The sequence below is a fragment of the Neovison vison genome, chromosome 6 (genome assembly GCF_020171115.1).
Source record: "Neovison vison isolate M4711 chromosome 6, ASM_NN_V1, whole genome shotgun sequence".
NCBI lineage: Eukaryota > Metazoa > Chordata > Mammalia > Carnivora > Mustelidae > Neogale > Neogale vison.
The window spans coordinates 2474522-2494266 of record NC_058096.1 but is presented as its reverse complement, the minus strand read 5'-3'; the positions used below and the strand labels follow the sequence as shown (position 1 = coordinate 2494266).

The window sequence follows — 19745 nt, the reverse complement described above, 5'->3', positions numbered from 1 at the left end:
ATGGAAGGTCCCCTCTCACGCGCCGGCTTCCGTTGCTCTGCCAGCGGCCCAGGCGCAGCTGAGAAGGATCTGCGAGCTGGGGGCACCCTGGGACACCCCGGCAGACGTCATCTGAAGAACTCACCCAGCGGTCTGGGCGCTCGTTGGGAGGCCCCTTTTCCTGATCTCTCCTGTACGGAAAGTGGAACTTCTGAGTGTACAAATGCCCAGCACAGCGTAAGGACAGTGTTTCCCACGACCAAGTACCTGCGTCACAATAAGCGACTTCCTGATAGCGAGCGCACAGTGTTTCAGAACACAGGAGTCATGCACACCAGTGACTCTTCTGGCTTTCTTTATTCAAAAGTAAAACAGGCACAACAAACAGAACTGAAACGTCCAATGTCACCTGAACTAGCAAGTTCACCGAAAGGCTTAAAGGTGAACTTGCATTTTAGGGAATCAATTATCACTACTAGAGAGAGAATGAATTGTTTTTCAAAACATGTATCTCAGGAAAATGCTGACCAGCGGGGCACGTGGCTATCTCATCCCCTTCGTGCAGGCGAACCCAGAGGTCGCGGGAAGTCCCCTGAGCAGCGGGAGCCGCTCGAAGACGGCCCTCCTCCAGGTCCTGGGCGTGGGCCTTGCCCGAAGGGTGGATCTTCCGCAGCCGCCCCCTGGCCGGGTCAAGCCGCTGCCCACGGGCACCCTCGCTTGCAGGAGGAAGTGATGTGGACGCCTGCGCACTCATGTCCCTCTCCAGTCACTGACGTTCTACCGTCTCTAACACATGGCGCACGGTGACGGTTTCGGAACACAAAGTGGGGGCCTGGGGGAGGGGAAGGGACACACCGAGCGCCCCTACGCGTCACGCTCCAGGGCGCGGAGGTCCTCCAGGAGCTCCTGGGCCACGGTCTGCAGGTGCGGGTTGCGGCTCTTGGCCATGGCCACGATGCGCTGCAGGGGCAGGGAGCTCCGGAGCTCGGAGGCCGACTTGGAGAAGACTTCCGGCTCCAGGACCACAGACTGGACGAGTCGCAGCGCGTGGAGACACACCTCTGTGTCCGGGTCTGGGGGAGAGAGGGAACGCTTCTGGTTAGAACGAGACTCTGCAGGACCTGGCAAAGTCGATCGGCCTTTCGGAACGACAAGTCTGACGGCTCGGTGACCACCAGCTGACCGAGACACTGTCACTTCCTGAGCTAAAGGCTTAGCGCCTAAGAGCGACACAACAGAACTCAATGACCATCGATTTAGTGACGTCCATCCTCAAATACCGCTCGCACTCGGACAGTCTGAAGAAGCAGAACTAAAAATAAGGCGCCTTCCTGCTGCCGAGCTGCTCGCAGAGGTGCCGCGGCTGCGCCCACGGAAGACTGTGGAAGAGGTACTGCCCCGTCTGTACTCGGAGCACATCGGTCCCCCCGAGCCCCACACAGGCGCCCCAGAGTCATGGGCGGCAGGACACACTGTGCCGCCTTGTTCCCAAGGAAGGCTCTCTCGAGTCCGGGAACCTAGTGGCGGGCACGCGCCGCAGCATCGCCACAGCACAGCTGGGCGCGAACGGCCCGGCGCGGAGCCACAGCCGTAACCAGGAGGCTCCGGCTGTCCGGCTCCTCGGCAGGCGCCTCAATGTGCCGTCCGTCCACTCTCGGCCGGATGCCGTGTTGGGAACCAGGCTCAAAATCAATCCCTCTTTCTTAGTGCTATGCTTAACTCTTTGAACAAATGAGTGGATCGCAAGAGCAGACTCGGGAAGTCCGTGGTGAGCACTGCCGCGTGTGGACACTGCCGCAGGCCCCGCTCTGAGCTGGGCCTCCGGGGCCCAGTGAAGAAGGCAGCACTCCATCCAGGACGGAGGGCAGGGCGTCCTGGGCCTGGACCATTTGAGTCCTACGCTGGGGGAGGACATGGCAACTTCCCCCAGTATGGGCTGGCCAGAGACACGCGGCGGAGTGTGGCTGCCACAGGGAGGAGGACAGGATCGCTGGGAAGGCCCCAGCACCCGGACGCAGATGGGCAGGAGTTCACCCAAGACAACAAAGAACTTCCCTTGTCCCCAGCATCAGTGCAGCAAACTCCCAGCAGCCAGGAACAGCCGTCTACGACGGGAAAGGAGCGAGAGGAAGGAAGGTGACCCCTGAACACAGGCGCAAAGGGAGGGACAGCCGCGCGGGGGGGGAGCAGGTGCCGAGGAAGACATTCGGGCAGTGCAGCTCTCGCCTCACCCCGCAGGAGGGAGAGAGGAGCCTTGGACGCCTGCGGTGCACAGAAGGCGAGAACAAAACCCACACCCATCTCACCGCACACTGACAGCCCAGCAGGAGAGGATGCACCGCCACGTCCACAGCCGTGCTGACCTCACCCCTGCTGCAGACAGGCTGGCTCACTGCGGCCCGGAGACCAAGTGCCGCCATGAGCCATTTCTGTACAGGCTGTGAGCGAAGAGTGATTTTCACATTTTAAAGGGACACCTTTTTAAAAAGGGGGGAAGAAGAATGTGCAGCAGAAACCACATATGGCCCGAAAGGTATTTACTATTCAGCCTTTTACAGAAAAAGTCCGCTCTTTTGCTCTGCACACAATGTCTAACGTCCAATCAGAAATTACGACAAAGCAAGGGAAACAAAAGGCCCACGGTGGAGTGACAAAGTAATCCAGGGCCAGACCCAGACATGACCCAGCTAGAAAACGAATCTGAACCAAACAGGATTCATAGATGGGAAACACCGATGTACGTTCCTAGAGCGCATCTGATCGTAATGTAGACCCTAGGGCAAGTCATAAAAAAAGTGTTTAAAGCATAAATGATAAGCCAACAGTACCATAAAATAGAATATTAAAATAATCTAACTGAACAAAAAAAGAGGAAAAAAGAAACTAGAGATATTTTTCTATTTTTCTCTATACATTAAATGCAAATAGTATCAACACACCAATGACACTGAAAAGAAATAAAAATTCTAAAAAAAACACCAATTAGAAGCCAGAGGATGCATAAAACAGCAAGACTTCATTATACACTGCTCACACGACACTCAAGATAAATACAAAGACAGAGGTTAAAAGTAAAATCAAGTATTTAAAATACACCAAACACCACTTAAAAGACGGCTACAGAGCCTTTATTATTGCCAAATAAAGTAGACTTCAGAACAGGAAATGTTACCAGGACCACGGGGTAACACTGCCTAATTACAGAGCGGTCACACACCAAGAAGACAGAAAAGCCTCAATCAGGTATGGGTGTACCGAATGACAGAGCTTCAAAGGACACAGCAAAATAGGATAGAACTCTATGGGCAAATCGGTTCTCAGAGCTGAAAAGTTGATTGTTATTTCCATTACTGATTTTAAAAAGTAAGGAAAAGAAAATCAGTAAAAACACAGAAGCCCTGAACAATTGAGTTGAGCAAGGTCAGCCCGGATGACCAACTGTATCCACATATCAGTAACAATACTTTGGAAACAGAATTTTTAAGAAAGACTATCATTCACAATAGCACCAAAAGCATAGTATTTAGGTATAGATCTCACAAAATGTGTGCAAGATCTGGATGCTAAAAACCATAAAACCCCGATGTTAAGAAATTAATGACGACGTAAGTAAACGGAGAGAGAGAACGTGCTTATGGACCAGAGGACCCCACACTGCGGTGTCAACCGCCCGGTGATCCACACCCAGCACACTCCCCGCCAGAGTCCCAGGAAGCTTGTTTGTAGAATCAACAAACTAATTCTCAAATTTCTTTGGAAAAGGAAAGGAATTAGGACAGCCAAAACAGTTTAGAAAAACAGTGAAAGACTCCGAGTACTTGATTTCAAGACTTAAGAGTTACCAAGACAGTGTGATACCCGTGAAGGGACAATCAGAGATCAATGAAACAGGATTAGCCTGGGGGGCTTGTCGGTTGGGCGACAGCCTCCAGCTCAGGTCACCATCTTGGAGTCCCAGGATCGAGTCCCACATGGGGCCTCCTGCTCGGCGGGGAGTCTGCCGCTCCCTCTGACCTCTCCCCTCTCATGCTCTCTCTCTCAAATAAATAAAATCTTTAAAAAAAAGAAAGAAAGAAACAGGATTAGAAAACACTGGACCACACCACAGTTTTATAAAATCTCAACAAACATATAAATGGCATTTTATATTCGTTTTAAGAAATGCATTTTAATTTAAAAAAATATAGTCTTTTCAGGTTACCTGTCTTGGTTCCGTTAGTACAGAGTAGGAATTTTGATCTCAGGGTTTTGAGTTCAAGCCCCATGCTAGATGTAGAGATTACTTAAATTAATTAATTTAAAAGGAGGGGCGCCTGCATGGGTTAAAGCCTCTGCTTCTGGCTCAGGTCATGATCTCGGGGTCCTGGGATTGAGTCCCGCATTGGGCTCTCTGCCCAGCAGGGAGGTGCTTCACCCCTCTTTGCCTACTTGTAATCTCTCTCTCTCTCATGAATAAATAAAATCTTAAGAAAAGAAAATAAGGATTCCTCAAGTAACGCATGGCTGTCTTAATGTAGATATTTCATCAAAGACTAAATACAACCTTATCTTGACAAACAGCCAGACCTTCCCGAACTAGTACTCCCTACTTTCAGCAAACAGAAAGAAATTCCTTAGAAATTTACATTATCTCTACCCCTGCCCCTCCCTCCACAAACAATCAGATGCTCCTCACCAAACCCAGTGCAACTCTTCTAGTCTATGGACCTGTGCTATAACTAAAGCACCTTTTGCACCATAAAAAAATTAATTAATTTGAAAAATAATAGCCTTTTCAACAATCAGTGCTGGAAAAAATTGAACACTCATAGGTAAAAACAGAGAACTTGAATACATACCTTGCCTCACATACAAAACTTACATGAAAATTAACAATAGACTTAAATGTAAAACCTAAAACACCAAGAACTTCTGAAGAAAACAAGAGAAAATCTTTGTAATCCTGAGTTTGGTAAGAATTTCTCAGATATAAAACCAAAAGCACAATCCACAGAAGAAAAAAATGAGTAAGCGCTATCAAAATTAAAAACATCTGCTCTTCCAAAGATATAGTTAGGAAATGAAAAGATGAACCAGTAGGCCAGAAGAAAATACTTGTAAAACATGTATCGGATTTATTAAAAAAAAAAACTGAATACAGAGTATAAACCCCAAAATACTCAATAATTACTAATAATAAAACAAACCACCCAATAAGAATTGTCAAAATACTGGAAAAGACACATCTTTTCACGTGCTCACTTCCCATTCATGTATCTACTTTGGTTAAATATATCTTCAAATATTTTACTCACAGGGTCTTTACTCATCATTGAGAAAATCTGGAAATAACCCAAACATCTTTCAACTGATGAACAGATAAAAAGAGACCATGGCATCTCCATAGAGTAAAAATGTAAATAGCAATAAAATAAATTAACAACTGATACACACAAAAACATGATCAATCTCGAATTATGCCGAGAAACAAGCTGGACTTTAAAATCTGCACACGTCACGACTGCATACGTCCGCCCCTGGAAATGTCAGCGCCGCAGGAAGAGAGAAGAGACGTGCGCTTGCCCAGGCCTGGGAGTGAGGAGGGGATGATCCCACCGTGGCACGGAGACTACTCTGCGGAGATGAAACCGTCCTGGGTATTAACTTCGGTTTACATGTATGTGACGCGTAGGTCGCAACTCTTGGAACTCTGTACTGGTAAGTGGATTTCACCCCACGTAAAATTATAACTCAGTAACACTGACCTTTAAAAAAGGGAAAAAACTACATCTCTGGACCCTCTTCCTTACTCCCTTTCCCTAAGCAATTGCTTTTTCCCTCAAGGACTGGTTATCTATCTATCTATATATATTTTTTAAAATTTTGTTTATTTACTTGACAGAGAGAGATCACAAGTAGGCAGAGAGAGAGCCAGACAGAGAGAGAGGAGGAAGCAGGCTCTCCGCTGAGCAGACAGCCCAATGCGGGGCTTGATCCCAGGACCCTGAGATCATGACCTGAGCTGAAGGCAGAGGCTTAACCCACTGAGCCACCCAGGCGCCCCTGGTTATCTATTTTCTAAACAATGTCTGGGGCAGGGACCTCAGGCACGAGTGAAGGAGGATGCTCTCTCTGGAGAGCACATGAATTACGCAAAAACATACCCATAAATTCGAAGACACCCCGTCCTCCCTACTGTGTTTCCAGAGTCCATAGGCCTCTGCGGCCAATCAGAGAAAGCGTGAACGGTGCCGGCCGCGGGTTCCCAGGGAGCGGCTGCGCCGGCTCTCACCGCGGTCCAGCTCCCGACCGCACCACAAGCGGGGCGTCGGGCGGCAGAAACCGCTCCCACCGTCCCCTCTAGCGGAGGTGACGCACGGTGCTGCGCTCGGTTCAGGCGTACCATGCAGCGACCCAGCCCTCCTACGCGTTACTCCTCACCACACCACACTCTGGAATCCCCGCCGCCCACCTCCCCTCTGCTGACCGTCAGTTTGTTCAGGGAAGGGGCGTGTCTCGATTTGCCTCTTTTTTATCCCTTGCTCATGTGTCTCGTTTCTGTTTCTTAAATTCCGCACGAGGGAAATCATACGGCATTTGTCTTTCTCTGACTCCTTTTGCTTAGCATTGTACTGTCTGTAACTCCATCCACATCACTGAAAGTGGCAAGATTTCATTCTTTTTGGTGGCTGAGTGATATTCCATTTTATATACATGTATAGATACATATGTGTGTATGTATGTATACGTGTGACACACACACACCCCATATCCTTATCCGTTCATCAGTCACTGGACACCTGGGCTGCTTCCCCAGTTTGGCCACTGTAAATAATAGTGCTTCTCACATAGGGGTGTCCGTATCCCTTTGAACTAGTGCTCTTATATTTTGAGGTAAATATCCAGTACTACAAACACTGGGTCATAGGGTAGCTCCGATTTTAACCTTTTGAGGACACTCTGTACTGTTTCCCAGAGCGGCCGTGCCAGCCCGCATTCCCGGCAGCGGCGCGCGAGGCTCCCCTTCCTCCGCATCCTCGCCAGCACCTGTCGTTTCTCGTGTTGTCGATTTTCGTCATCCTGGCGGGTGTGAGGTGGGATCTCACTGTGGTTTGGATCTCCATTTCTCTGCCGATGAGTGATGTTAAGCATCTTTTCATTTGTCTTTTAGCCATTTCAATGTCTTCTTTGGAGAACTGCCCGTTCAGGTCTTCCGGCCATTTTTTAAAGATTTTATGTATTTATCTGACAGAGAGAGACACAGCGAGAGAGGGAACACAAGGAGGAGTGGGAGAGGGAGAAGCAGGCCTCCCGCCGAAAAGGGAGCCCGATATGGGGCTCGACCCCAGGAAGCTGGGATCATGACCCGAGACGCAGGCAGAGTCCTGACCCATTGAGCCACCCAGGCGCCCCCCAGCCATTTTTTAAATTGGATTATCTGGGGTTTCCGTGCTGGGTTGTATCAAGTCTTTATGTATTTTGCATACTAACCCTTTGTTGGATAGGTCATTTGCAAACATCCTCTCCTATTCTGTAAGTTGTTTCTCAGTTTTATTGATATTTTCTTGGCTGTGCAGAAATATTTTTTTCTTGAAGACAAAATTTATTTTATTTTTTTATTTTTGTTTTTATTTCCCTTGCTTCACGAGATAGATCTAGAAAAATGTTGCTATGGGTGATGTTAGAGAAAGTACTGCATGTGTTCTCCTCTAGGATTTCTATGTTTTCAGGTCTCACATTTAGGTCTTGAATATATTTTGAATTGATTTTTGTGTGTGGTATAAGAAAGTGGTCTAGTTTCATTCCTCTGCGTGTAGCTGTCCACTTTTCCCAACACCATTTGTTGAAGAAACTGTCTTTTTCCTATTGCATATTCTTTCCTCCTTCGTCAAAGATTAATTGACCATATAATTGTGGGTTTATTTCTGTTCCATTGGTCTGTGTGTCTCTTTTTGTGCCAGTACCATACTATTTTGATTACTACAACTCTGTAATATAAATTGAAGTCTGGAATTGTGAAACCTCCAGTTTTGTTTTGCTTTTTCATTTTCAGGGTTGCTTTGGCTATTTGGGGTCTTTCATGGTTCCATATAAACTTAAGGACTGCTTATTCTTGTTCTGTGAAACATGCATTCTGATAGGGACTGCATTAGATCTGCAGATTCGTTGGCTATATGGGCATTTTAACAGTATCTGTTCTCCGGATCCATGAATACGGAATGTCTTCCCCTTCCTCTGCGTCACCTTCAATTGCTCTCATCCCTGCTTTATAGTTTTCAGAGTATGGATCGTGCACCTCCTTGGTTAGGTTTATTCCGAGGCATTTTATTATTTTTGGTACAACTATAAATGGGATTTTTTCTTAATTTCACTTTCTGCTGCTTGTACAAATGCAACATGTTTCTCTTTGCTGATTTTTGTATCCTGTGACTTTATTGAATTCATGTATCAAGTCCAGTAGTGTTTTTAGTAGAGTCTTTGGGGTTCTCTATATAGCGTATCATGTCATCTGCAAATAGTGAATGTCTTCCCTCTTCTTTACCAGTTTGCATGATTTTATTTCTTTGTGTTGTCTGATTGCCGTGGCTAGGACTTCCAGCACTACGCTGAATAAAAGTGATGAGAGTAGACATCCTTGTCTTGACCTTAACCTCAGGGGGAAAGCTCCCAGTCTTTCCCACTATGATGTTCGCTATGGGTTTTTTATATGTGGCCTTTATAATGTTGGGGTAAGTTCCTTCTAGACCGGGACGCCTGGGTGGCTCAGTTGGTTGGACGACTGCCTTCGGCTCAGGGCGTGATCCTGGAGTCCCGGGATCGAGTCCCACATCAGGCTCCCAGCTCCATGGGGAGTCTGCTTCGCTCTCTGACCTTCTCCTCGCTCATGCTCTCTCTCACTGTCTCTCTCTCTCAAATAAATAAATAAAATCTTTAAAAAAAAAATTCCTTCTAGACCTACTTTGTTGAGGGTTTTTATCATGAATGGGTGTTGTACTATGAATCTCACCCTTAAACATGAGAAGACAATGCACATCACCAGATCTCTGAGAAAAAGATGGTCATCATTTTCAACAGAAACAAAAGGAGGGAAAAGAAAAGAGTGTGCAATGAGAAGAAAAATTTAAAAAAATATTAATACCTTCCTCAAAGAGATAGAAGAAGTTATATCATCCATTATTCAAGAATGAGATGTTATATTTTTTAATTTCAAAAAAAGGCAGTTAGAAATTAAATGCATGCTAGTAGAGATGAAGATCTCAATAGGAAGGATGGAAAATAAAGTTGCGGAAATCTCTTAAAAGTGGTGCTAACTACTGGGTGTTTACCCCAAAGATGCAGATGTAGTGAAAAGAAGGGCCATCTGTACCCCAGTGTTCATAGCAGCAATGGCCACGGTCGCCAAACTGTGGAAAGAACCGAGATGCCCTTCAACAGACAAATGGATAAGGAAGATGTGGTCCATATACACTATGGAGTATGATGCCTCCATCAGAAAGGATGAATACCCAACTTTTGTAGCAACATGGACAGGACTGGAGGAGATGATGCTGAGTGAAATAAGTCAAGCAGAGAGAGTCAACTATCACATGGTCTTGCTTACTTGTGGAGCATTTAAGGAATAACACGGAGGTCATCAGGAGATGGAGAGGAGAAGTGCGTTGGGAGAAATCGGAGGGGGAGATGAACCATGAGAGACTGTGGACTCTGAGAAACAAACTGAGGGTTTTGGAGGGGAGGGAGGTGGGGGTTGGGTGAGCCTGGGGGTGGGAGGGCACGTACTGCATGGAGCATTGGGTGTGGTATATAAGCAATGAATTCTGGAACACTGAAAAGAAATTAAAAAAATAAAAATTTTAAAAGTGGTACTAAAAAAATACAAAGAGACAGAGAACAGAAGAAAAGACTAGAATAGGAGGCTCAACATTCAAATAACAGATAGTCCAAAAAGAGAAAACTGAGTAAAACAAAGAAAGGGAATCACTCAGTAATGACTCAATAATTCAAAATAATTGAAAAAAGATTACTAGAACTAAAAGAGCTAAGTTTCTAAACTGAAAGGGGCCCTTTTAGTTTCTACCAACATTAATAAAATATACATGTAATACCTCAGTCAAATCAGCATAAAATTTCAGCTCAAAAAATGAAACAGAAGATTCTATATGCTTCTAGAGGAAAAAACAGATCAGATACAAAGAGTTAGGAGTCAAAACTGCTCAACACTGGACACTAGAAGATACAGTAATAGTCTTCAAAACTCAGAAATTCAGAAATTAAAAAAATAATTCTAACCTGAGATTCTATACCCAGCCAAACTATGACTATTTTAGGTGAGGGTAAAATAAAAATCATCCAAACACATACTATCTCAGAAGCTTTGTCTCCCACACACCCATTCTCTGGAGACCTGGCGGGACATGCTCCGCCTAACAAGGAAGTACACCAAGAGAGAGGACGGCATGGGTACACAGACAGAATCAGGAAGGCCAACACATGTGAAAGAGAGAATCCAGTTGGGAGGAAACACAGACGAAGAGAAAGGTAATCACTTTATGTACTCTACAGGAGGGACATAACACAGAATTTAGGTCTGTTCAGGCCACAGATTAGCAAATTCTGAGCTTTAACTACTCACTTTATCTTTTAAAATAATCACGGGAGACTTATTACTTGAGACGAAAACATTCCTAAGATGGCTCAGTTACCAAGTTGGGAGATGAGTGAATCAACCAGAGTGAGAGAAGGCATTCACCTGACTCCAACACAAAAACAATGTAGATATGAAGATTATCGGAGGAGAGTTTTTAAGCAGACAATATAAAAGTTATTAAATGAGCTATTGTAACCTGCTGGAAGCAAATGAAAAAAAAAATCTCAGCAAAGAAATCAAAGATATAAAGAAGAACAAAGGGGAAACATTAGAACTGAAACATACAATAAGTGAAATTAAAAGCCTGGTAGAGAAAGAGGGACAGACAGAGGAAAGATCAGTGAACTGGAAGATAGCACCATAGAAATTACCCAACCTGAATAACAGAGAGAAAAAAAGAGAAAAAAAAACACAGAGCCCCAGGGTCCAGTGGGACCATAAAGAAGATCTAGCATCTGTCTCATCGCAGGGCTGGAAAATAAGAAAGAAACAAGAGCTGAGTCTTACCCTATTCGGCAGAACACAAACCTACTGATCTAAAAAGCTGAGCAAACTCAAATTGGGATGGACCTCAAGAAATCTATGTATTGCATGAAGCACGGGGTGTAGTGCGTAAACAATGACTCTGGGAACACTGAAAAAAATAATAAAATCACACACACACAAAGAGAAATCTATGCCAAGACACATCATAGCCCAACTTCTAAAAACTGAAAACAAAGAAAATAAACCTTGAAAGCTGCAAGAGAGAACCGAGACGTTGCCTATGAGAGGAAAAACAATCCAATGACATTGGATCCCTCACCAGGAACCACAGGCACCAGAACAGAGTGACACACAACACTTCCCACATGTCACAAGAAAAGAATCATCAACCCAGAATCCTATACCCAGTGAAAATGTCCTTCAGAAATGAAGAGGAACACCAGACGTCCTCAGATGGAAGAAAATTAAGACACTCTGTCACAGCCGAGTACTCTCACAGCAAGGCTGCACCACACAAAAACGCATCTGGGACCATTCGCCGCAGCCCCGCTCAGTGACGTCCCCGCTGAGACCGCAGCTCAGCTGCACCATCCCTTCCGTTCGCTCAAGTGGCCTGAAGGGACTGGGAACCGACAGCAGGCGTTCAAGCACACAGGTGCCCTAGAAAACAGCCCAGCGAGTCACAAGCAAATGCAGTTCCCGGCAGGACTTCTCCCGCAGCCCTGAGGACCAGCCCCGCCCCACCTCCCAGCACCTTCCCCTGACGTACGTCTTCGATGGAGCCCCGTGGACTTCCCAGAGCCCCACTCTTCTGTCCAGCCCTCACCCAGGAGCCCAGAGCACTCGCCCACAGACCGTGACCCGGCCCACGTCCTGCTGCCCTGTGTCGCACTCTGCCCTCCCTCCCCGTGTGGCCCTCACAGGCCCCTCCAGGACTCTTTTCCAATCCCTCCAGTGGCCTGCTGTTGAGCCACTGCTGGCCATCTGGGCAGCTTCGCTGCACCTCACCAGTGCTAACTTCACAAGTCACAACACAGGCCCAGGATGGGGGTCCCCCAAGTGCCCATCACACGACAAGTGGACAAACAACATGTGGTGTATCCACGCAGGAGAACATTATTTGGCAGCAGAAGGACATACTGACACACACTAGAGCACAGACGACCCGTGAAAACACACTCAACGAAAGGACTCACAAATGACAAAATTCCAGCTTCGTGAATGGCCCGGATTAAAGGACATGCATAGACAGAGAAAGCAGATTCACAGTTTGCAGGGGCTGGGGGAAGAGGACGGGAGTGGCTGCTAATGGGCTGGTGATTTCTCGTAGTGATGAAATACTCTAAAATTAGAGAGACCGTGTCATGCTTGCACAACTGTTAACGTACGAAAAATGACGGAATCGTACACTGTAAATAGTTGAATTTCATGGTTTGTGAGTTCTACCTGTTTTCAGAGCAAGAAGATGAGTAGGAAAATAGTCGAGATTCTGCTGAGAGCTACAGACGAGGCCCTAGTAGGGCACCGACGTGGATCTCCTGTGTCAGCGACTCGTCTGTGGCTCCAGAAGGCACATCAGGGAAGCAGGTTTCACTGAATTACTTTTCTCCCATGGCTGGTGTGCCATCCTTGTCACACAGCTTTCAATGTTTGCTTCTTTCTTTGTACAATCTTATGGGCACCACTTCTGCAAAGTCTGTCTAAGTCTGAAGGAACAAACTGAAGAGAGAACAGCTAAAGGATATTCCCTACACAGGAGAAACATGATAAAAGAAATAATCCTGGAACACCAAGAAAAAATAAAGAACGAAAAGAATAAAAATAAGGACACGTACAACAAGCTCTGCTCCTCAATTACTACAGAGTGTAAAATTATGTGGAAAAAACTCCCATTTCTCTTGGATGGTCTTGTCAAAATGAAGTTAAATTTTGCATCAACTGCACAGATCTTACCTGTACAACTCAGAAGGTTTTTCGTTTTTTTTTTAAGATTTTATTTATTTATTTGAGAGAGAGAGAGTGAGAGAGAGCATGAGTGAGGAGAAGGTCAGAGAGAGAAGCAGACTCCCCGTGCAGCCGGGAGCCCGAGGCGGGACTCGATCCCGGGACCCCACGATCACGACCTGAGCCGAAGGCAGCCGTCCAACCAACTGAGCCATCCAAGCGTCCCCAACTCAGAAGGTTTTGACACGTGTACACACCCATCTGAACCATAATCCTGATGGGATACAAAACCCTTCTATCAGCACAAAGCTCCCTCGTGCCCCTTCCCTTCCAGTCAGTCCCCGACCTTTCACAACCGACGTCCTGATTCCTATGGACACAGAGTCACTTTGCCCTTCCTGAAAATCAGACAAGTGAGCCCGCGCTATTTTCCTAAGCATTATCTCGTTCTTAAAGCTCTGGCAACTCGAAACAAATGAAGTAACAGTCTGCTTGGCTTTTTTCTACATTTCTACCCGTTTAGTCCCCTCCTGACATTCTGGGGATGTTTTCTTCTCACGAAGTCCTGCTGAGCACTTAGAGGGACAGGAAATCACTGCACCATACCGTGTTTCCTCCGAAACAGTACGCGGATCTCTTTGTAAACGTTTCTACATCGTGGAGTGCGGAGGATGTGGGAGAGAAAAGCGGGCGAGGAGAGCCACGGGCAAATCCGAAGTCAGCCGCGACTTCCCTGGGTGACATCCTTCACAGTTCTGAGCTCTCCCGTCACTGGTGTCTGTCACAGACGCCTCTGAGAAGCACTCAGCTCACACGGCCACATCTGTCCCCTGCAGCAGCATCTGGAAGGAGCCGTGCCTGCAGGCAGGCTTAAGGAACGCGTCACGCCCATAACCCGCTGGGCTCCGCAAGGTCCGCCGACCCCATGGGCCGGTTGCTGGGCCGCAGGACTGACTGCTGGCCACAGGCTCAGTGGCAGGCAACTTCCCTATTATTATCTGCAGGGATTTGGGGAAAAATTCAAACTGTGAAGGCCAGGATGTAACCAGATTTCAAGAAAAGGATAAAGAATTCTTAATTGCGTTTCTTTGAACACAGACCCTGAAGCTGGCACGTGCTGACCCAGGTTCCTTAGGAAGGAGCCCTGGGACAGGCACACCTGCCCGACAGGAAGGCAGGAAGCTCGAAGAACTCCCCTTGCCCACCTCTCCCCTCACTGTCCCTTCCCTTCTCCACACACGTTCATCATCACCGTCATGCTCGCTCCATGCGTCCCAAACTGGGCCCCCCGGACCCCGGTTCCCCAGGCGATGACGGGGGTTTCCATCTAGCCCACACCCACCTCACAGGGCAGGAGGAGGAAGGACATGCGAAACAGCACTCCGGGAATCAGGCCAGCGCCAAATGAGGACTAGGGGACAAGGACATGTCCCCGAGACACCCACACACCCTATGTCAGCGCTTGTCCCGGGCACTGCCCCCCGCGCCACACTTCCCAAGCACAGGCGCTCACGCGGACACAAGGAAACCCACCAGACCGAGCCCGATGGGTTTCCTGATGGCTGAACTGGCTCCGTGAAGCACGGCTCACACACACACGCTCCCACACATGCTCCCAACACACTCACACTCTCACACACATGCTCACACACACGTTCCTGACACACACGCTCACGCTCACACGTGTTCCTGAAACACACACTCACCCTCACACACACACTCCCGACACACATGCTCACACATACGCTGACACTCACACGTGCTCACACACACATCTGACACACTCACACACATGCTCGCTCACACACACGCTCACACACTCCCGACACACACACACGCTCACACAAGGCTCTCACACGTGTTCCTGACACACACACATGCTCACACACATGCTCACTCACACACACGCTCACACACACTCCCGACACACACACACGCTCACACAAGGCTCTCACACGTGTTCCTGACACACACACGTGCTCACACACACGCTCACTCACACACACGCTCACACACACTCCCGACACACACACACGCTCACACACAGGCTCTCACACGTGTTCCTGACACACACACGCTCACACACATCTACTGACACACATGCTCACACACAGGCTCTCACACGTGCTCCCGACACACACGCTCACTCACACGCGCGCTCCATACACGTTCGGAGGGTCCTTCTGGCCGCAGCCAGGCCGGAAATGAAAGCAACCCGGCTCCCTTCCTTGACTGCCCTGGTGACCGCCCTTGTCTTTGCCAATTCCTACACTGAATGCGCAGACGAGAACCTGAGGCGAGGGGCCAGCCTCCTCCAGGACAGAGGGCAGCAGCCTACGGAGGGGACACAGGTCATCCAGAGCCACTCGCCAGCGCCATCTCAGCAAAACTACCGAAACACAGGCTCGCTAGGCGTTGGTTGTTAAATCGCCCACATGGTTCCCGGCAAGACCAAACGAGGAGACGGCTCAAAGCGTCTCCCGAGATGCTCGGCACGGGGCTGCCCTTCCACAAACAGCAACTTCCACACCACAGGGGACAAACCTCAGCCCACTCTCCACAGGCGACCCGAGCTTGCCACGCGGCCTTCGGTGTCCTTCCAGCAAAGCAGGACACTCCGGCCCTGGGGCTCTTGCCCTGCCGGTCCCTCTGGACAGAACACGCCCTCCCACCTACCCCACGGGCCCGACGATGACATCTGACCGTTCCAGGTTACGGAGGCCCCCACGTGCCTCACACACAAATGTAAATGCATGTTACTCCTGAAACACCACAGAAGGTGCCTCTAAAATTACTTTTCTGTGCTGTGGTGGAGGGAAAATTCATTTTTAAAAAATCCCATTAAAATAAAACCAAAACCCGTCTTCACAGACCAACCAAGCCTGATTCTCTCAGTCCCTAACCAGGACACGTTACTGAGCCTCAAGCATCAAGACAGACACGTTCAGGATGTTCAATACCGCCCCAGGAGTCCTCGTATGAAAGTAACGGTCGGAGGAAATCTCACACTTCCATAAACGCCGGTGCGCGCTCGCTCTCACGGGTAGCGTCTGATCCCGGCCACGCACCTTGTCGGCCATCGAGCAGCGGCCCCTCGGCCAGCAGGAGAGCTCTTCCGCCACGGGGCCACTCGGAGATAAGCCCCACATCAGCCCCACCTTCGCTCAAGGAACTGACGAAAGACGAAACCACCCCAAAAGGCAACACGTCTGGGGAACGTAGCCATACTCTTGACACCCGAGCATGGGGCGGGGGGAGCCCGCTGCAAGCTGCCCGCAGCAAAGGACACAGAAACCGGCAAACCCATGAGCTTCAGGGCAACTACAAAAGGTCTGACGACAGAATCCTGCTAAATTACAAGAACAATTAAAATAGAATTTTATTTTTAACTCACAAAAATCACAACCTACTAAATGAAACTTATCCGAACGGAAGCCAACGGTCACCGTCAACAGCTGGCTCGGGCGGGAGAGGGCGGGGTCGGCCGCCGCCTGGGCCGCTGCTCCCGGAAAGGGCTCTGCAGCCGGCGGCGTCCGGCCAGGGGTCCGCGTGGGAAGCAGAAACAGCCGGGGGTGGGGGGCTTCCGGGCACGCCGGTGGTGAAGGAGCCCTTCCAGAGTTCCTGCCCTGCGCCAAAGAGTCGGCGACACGGCCTCTGTGCAGAACGTCGTCGGGGCCTCCCCGGAGACGGCTGCAGAGCCCATCTGTGAGCCACACGCGGACGTCAGTGTCTCCGCCTCGGGCCCGCCCCCGCCGCTGGTCGGCGTCCGGTGCGGAGTGTGTCCTCGCACGGTCAGGCCACACCGAGCCGGCAGCGTACCTGACCTTCGTCCACGCACCACGGACCAAGGGAGCGACCTCGAGGCTGGGCTTTAGGCCCCCGACCACCCACCCCCACACAGCTGAGCCCCCGCCTCCCCGGCCTACCGCCGGCCACGGCTTGGGAGCGCGGGAGCGCGGGGCGCAGGCAGGGCTGCTTTGGGCAATGCCGCCTTCCCTGAGCCTCAGGGACACCACATCCTCCTGGTTTTCCTCCCCCCGCCTCGCTTCCTTGTGCTCCCTCCCCCTCCTCCCCCTGCGCTGAGACGGTCAAGGTCTGGAGACAGCCGTGAAGACCTTGGGCGGTGCTCGGAGCAGGGGCCGGCCCTCGTCTGACGGCGTTTCCCAGCTCATTCTGGCTCTGCCGACGCTCCCCAAGCCTGGCCAGCCTCTTCCACTCCCACGTTCTCCCTGCCCGGGCCTGCCGCGCGGCCTTCGTGCCCGTCCTCGGCCTGCGAGGCTCTGCTCTCACACCTCCGCGTGGCGGCCCTTCGGTTCACGCAGGCCTCGCTCGGATGCCTGGAAAGCAGCCCCCCGCCGTCCCCCGCCAGCCCCTGGTGCTGCCCCGCCATCATCGACATCGCATGACATACGCCATTCTGTGTCGTCACGTCTCTCCCCCCGCGTGTAGGCTGCCCGGGGAAGAATTCCGTCTTGCTCACTTCTGAGCCGGCGGCTGTGAGGACGGCCCGGAGCTCGGTGACCGCTGTTCTAAATGAGCTTCCCGAGGGCCGGGAGCTGCAGGGCGCCCGGGCCTGGGCACCAGCCACCGTGGGAACAGGTAAACCCGCAGCTCGGCAGCAGGGACTACAGACGGGACGCTGAGCCCAACACGTACTTCATGGGAGACAAAGAAATACAACCTCTATCTAGTCTCTCTGAGCTAGAGATTTTTTCTCAAATTAGAATAGCTCCTGGCCACTAACAAGCAAGAGAGCAGAAAGTGCAAATATGACCCGTTTGTAATACTTAGCATGGAACACTCTAGAAGGAACGATCAGACACGAAGACAGGCATCTGGAAAGGCTCCCCGGACAGTGCCTTCAAGTGGGTTTTGACGGTCTGGGAGCGTAACGCATCAACCATTAGATAGATGACTAGGACGTGGACTGGCAGAACTTTATGTAGTAGCTACTTTAAGTTTTCCCTTAAAAATCCAAAGAGATATTATAACTTCAACCTTTCTGAATTAACATGCCCTCGTGACGGATGTGAACATCTTGGCTTCTTCCGCGAGCTCATCTGCTTCGGAATCACACCAGCAACAGATTCCTCGCTTCCCTCTTTCCAAAATCACTCCTCGACTTTTTCAACGTGACACTTTAGACAACAGATCACACACAGAGGGAAGGGGGGAAGGTGTTACTTAGCCCAAGTAGGAATTTGCTCCTTTTCTAAAATACTCTTGGGCGGCAGACGGCTCCGCTCCGTACACGGGCAGACGGCTCCGCTCCGTACACGGGCAGAGGCTGCAGCACAACCGAGCCAGTCCCACTTCAACACACGCCAAAACACAGTAAAATAAGCAGATGCCAGTGAGCATAACAGAAACACCCCTGGCAGACACGGAAGTCTCGGAAGGGTGTAGCCTATTAGATGAAGGCAACATGTAATTTTTATAGTCCACATTCCGTGGTGGGGGAGTTTATAGACAGCACGGCCCAGCAGAAAACACAGGAGCTCAGCAGAGGGTCTGCAGGCAGAAGGCTAGGACGCGAACAGCAGCTGCGGTCCGTCCAAAGTGTCAGGCTGCGACAAGGCAGTCGCGCTCTCTGAGCCTCGACTTCCTTGTCAGCAACCAAGAGCGCGCGGCCACCGCACAGTCCGTATGGAGCGCACAGAGTAGTGTGTAAGCAGCGGGCGAGGAATGGGACCGGAACTCCCACTGGCTGCCGTGCTTTCTGTCCACATAGCCCAGCCCCTCCTCTATAAAACAGCCTCTTTGGGGCGCCTGGGGGGCTCAGTGGGTTAGAGCCGCTGCCTTCGGCTCAGGTCATGATCTCAGGGTCCTGGGATTGAGTCCCGCATCGGGCTCTCTGTTCAGGAGGGAGCCTGCTTCCCCCTCTCTCTCTGCCTGCCTCTCTGCCTACTTGTGATTTCTCTCTGTCAAATCAATAAATAAAATCTTTAAAACAAAACAAAACAGGCTCCTCTGCTCTGTTCTCCTGACCTGTCCACGGTGCTGCCTTAGCTAGGCTACAACTCTCAGTTATCCCCAAATAAACCCATTTTGGTTGGTAAGTTAACTGACAGTTTTGTTTTTAAGGTCAACACAAGGAAGACTCATTAAATACAAAGGCAGGGTAGGTTACAAAAATGGAAATATGCTTTTGATGTACATATACTTTTAATATATGTTGTGTATCTTATATGTGTATTTTGTACATACATACCCATAAGTAGATAGATATTACTAATGAGAAGGAAGTTGCAGTGGCTGTACGGACCTCAGCAAAGGAGAATTCAGAGGAGGGATGATGGCCAGGGACAAGGAAGGACACTGCAGAACGATCAAGGAGTCAATTCCTTAAGCAGACATGACGGCCCTAAACACACGCGCGCCTACTAACACAGCTGCAAAACACACAGGGTGAAAACTGACAGGAGCGGAAGGAACACGGAATCCACAGAGATGGCCACAGATTTGACATCCCTCTCCTGATAACTGACAGGATATGGAGACAGAAAACCAGGAAGGACAGAGAAGCCTCAGCAGCAGCTTCAACCACCTTCAAAGTACAACACGTCACCCACGACAGAACAACACACGATCTTTTCAAGTACATGAGGAACATCTGCAAGACAGACGACACTTGGGGCTAGAAAACATCTCAGTGAATTTAGGAGGATTAGAATCACACACAGCATGTTCTCTAACCACAGCAGAAATA

At 49.5% G+C, this 19745-nt stretch overlaps 1 protein-coding gene across 2 annotated transcripts in view; it reads right to left on the bottom strand.

The window, feature by feature from the left end:
• Window positions 1-317: 317 nt before the first annotated feature.
• LOC122908240 (heat shock transcription factor 2 binding protein) overlaps window positions 318-19745 on the bottom strand; it is a 103567-nt gene continuing 84139 nt past the window's right edge. For both annotated transcript variants that reach the window (XM_044250813.1, XM_044250814.1), the window contains exon 9: window positions 318-1052. In XM_044250813.1, coding sequence (XP_044106748.1) covers window positions 844-1052 — 209 coding nt within the window. In that variant the 3' untranslated portion in view covers window positions 318-843. The remainder of the gene's footprint in view (window positions 1053-19745) is intronic.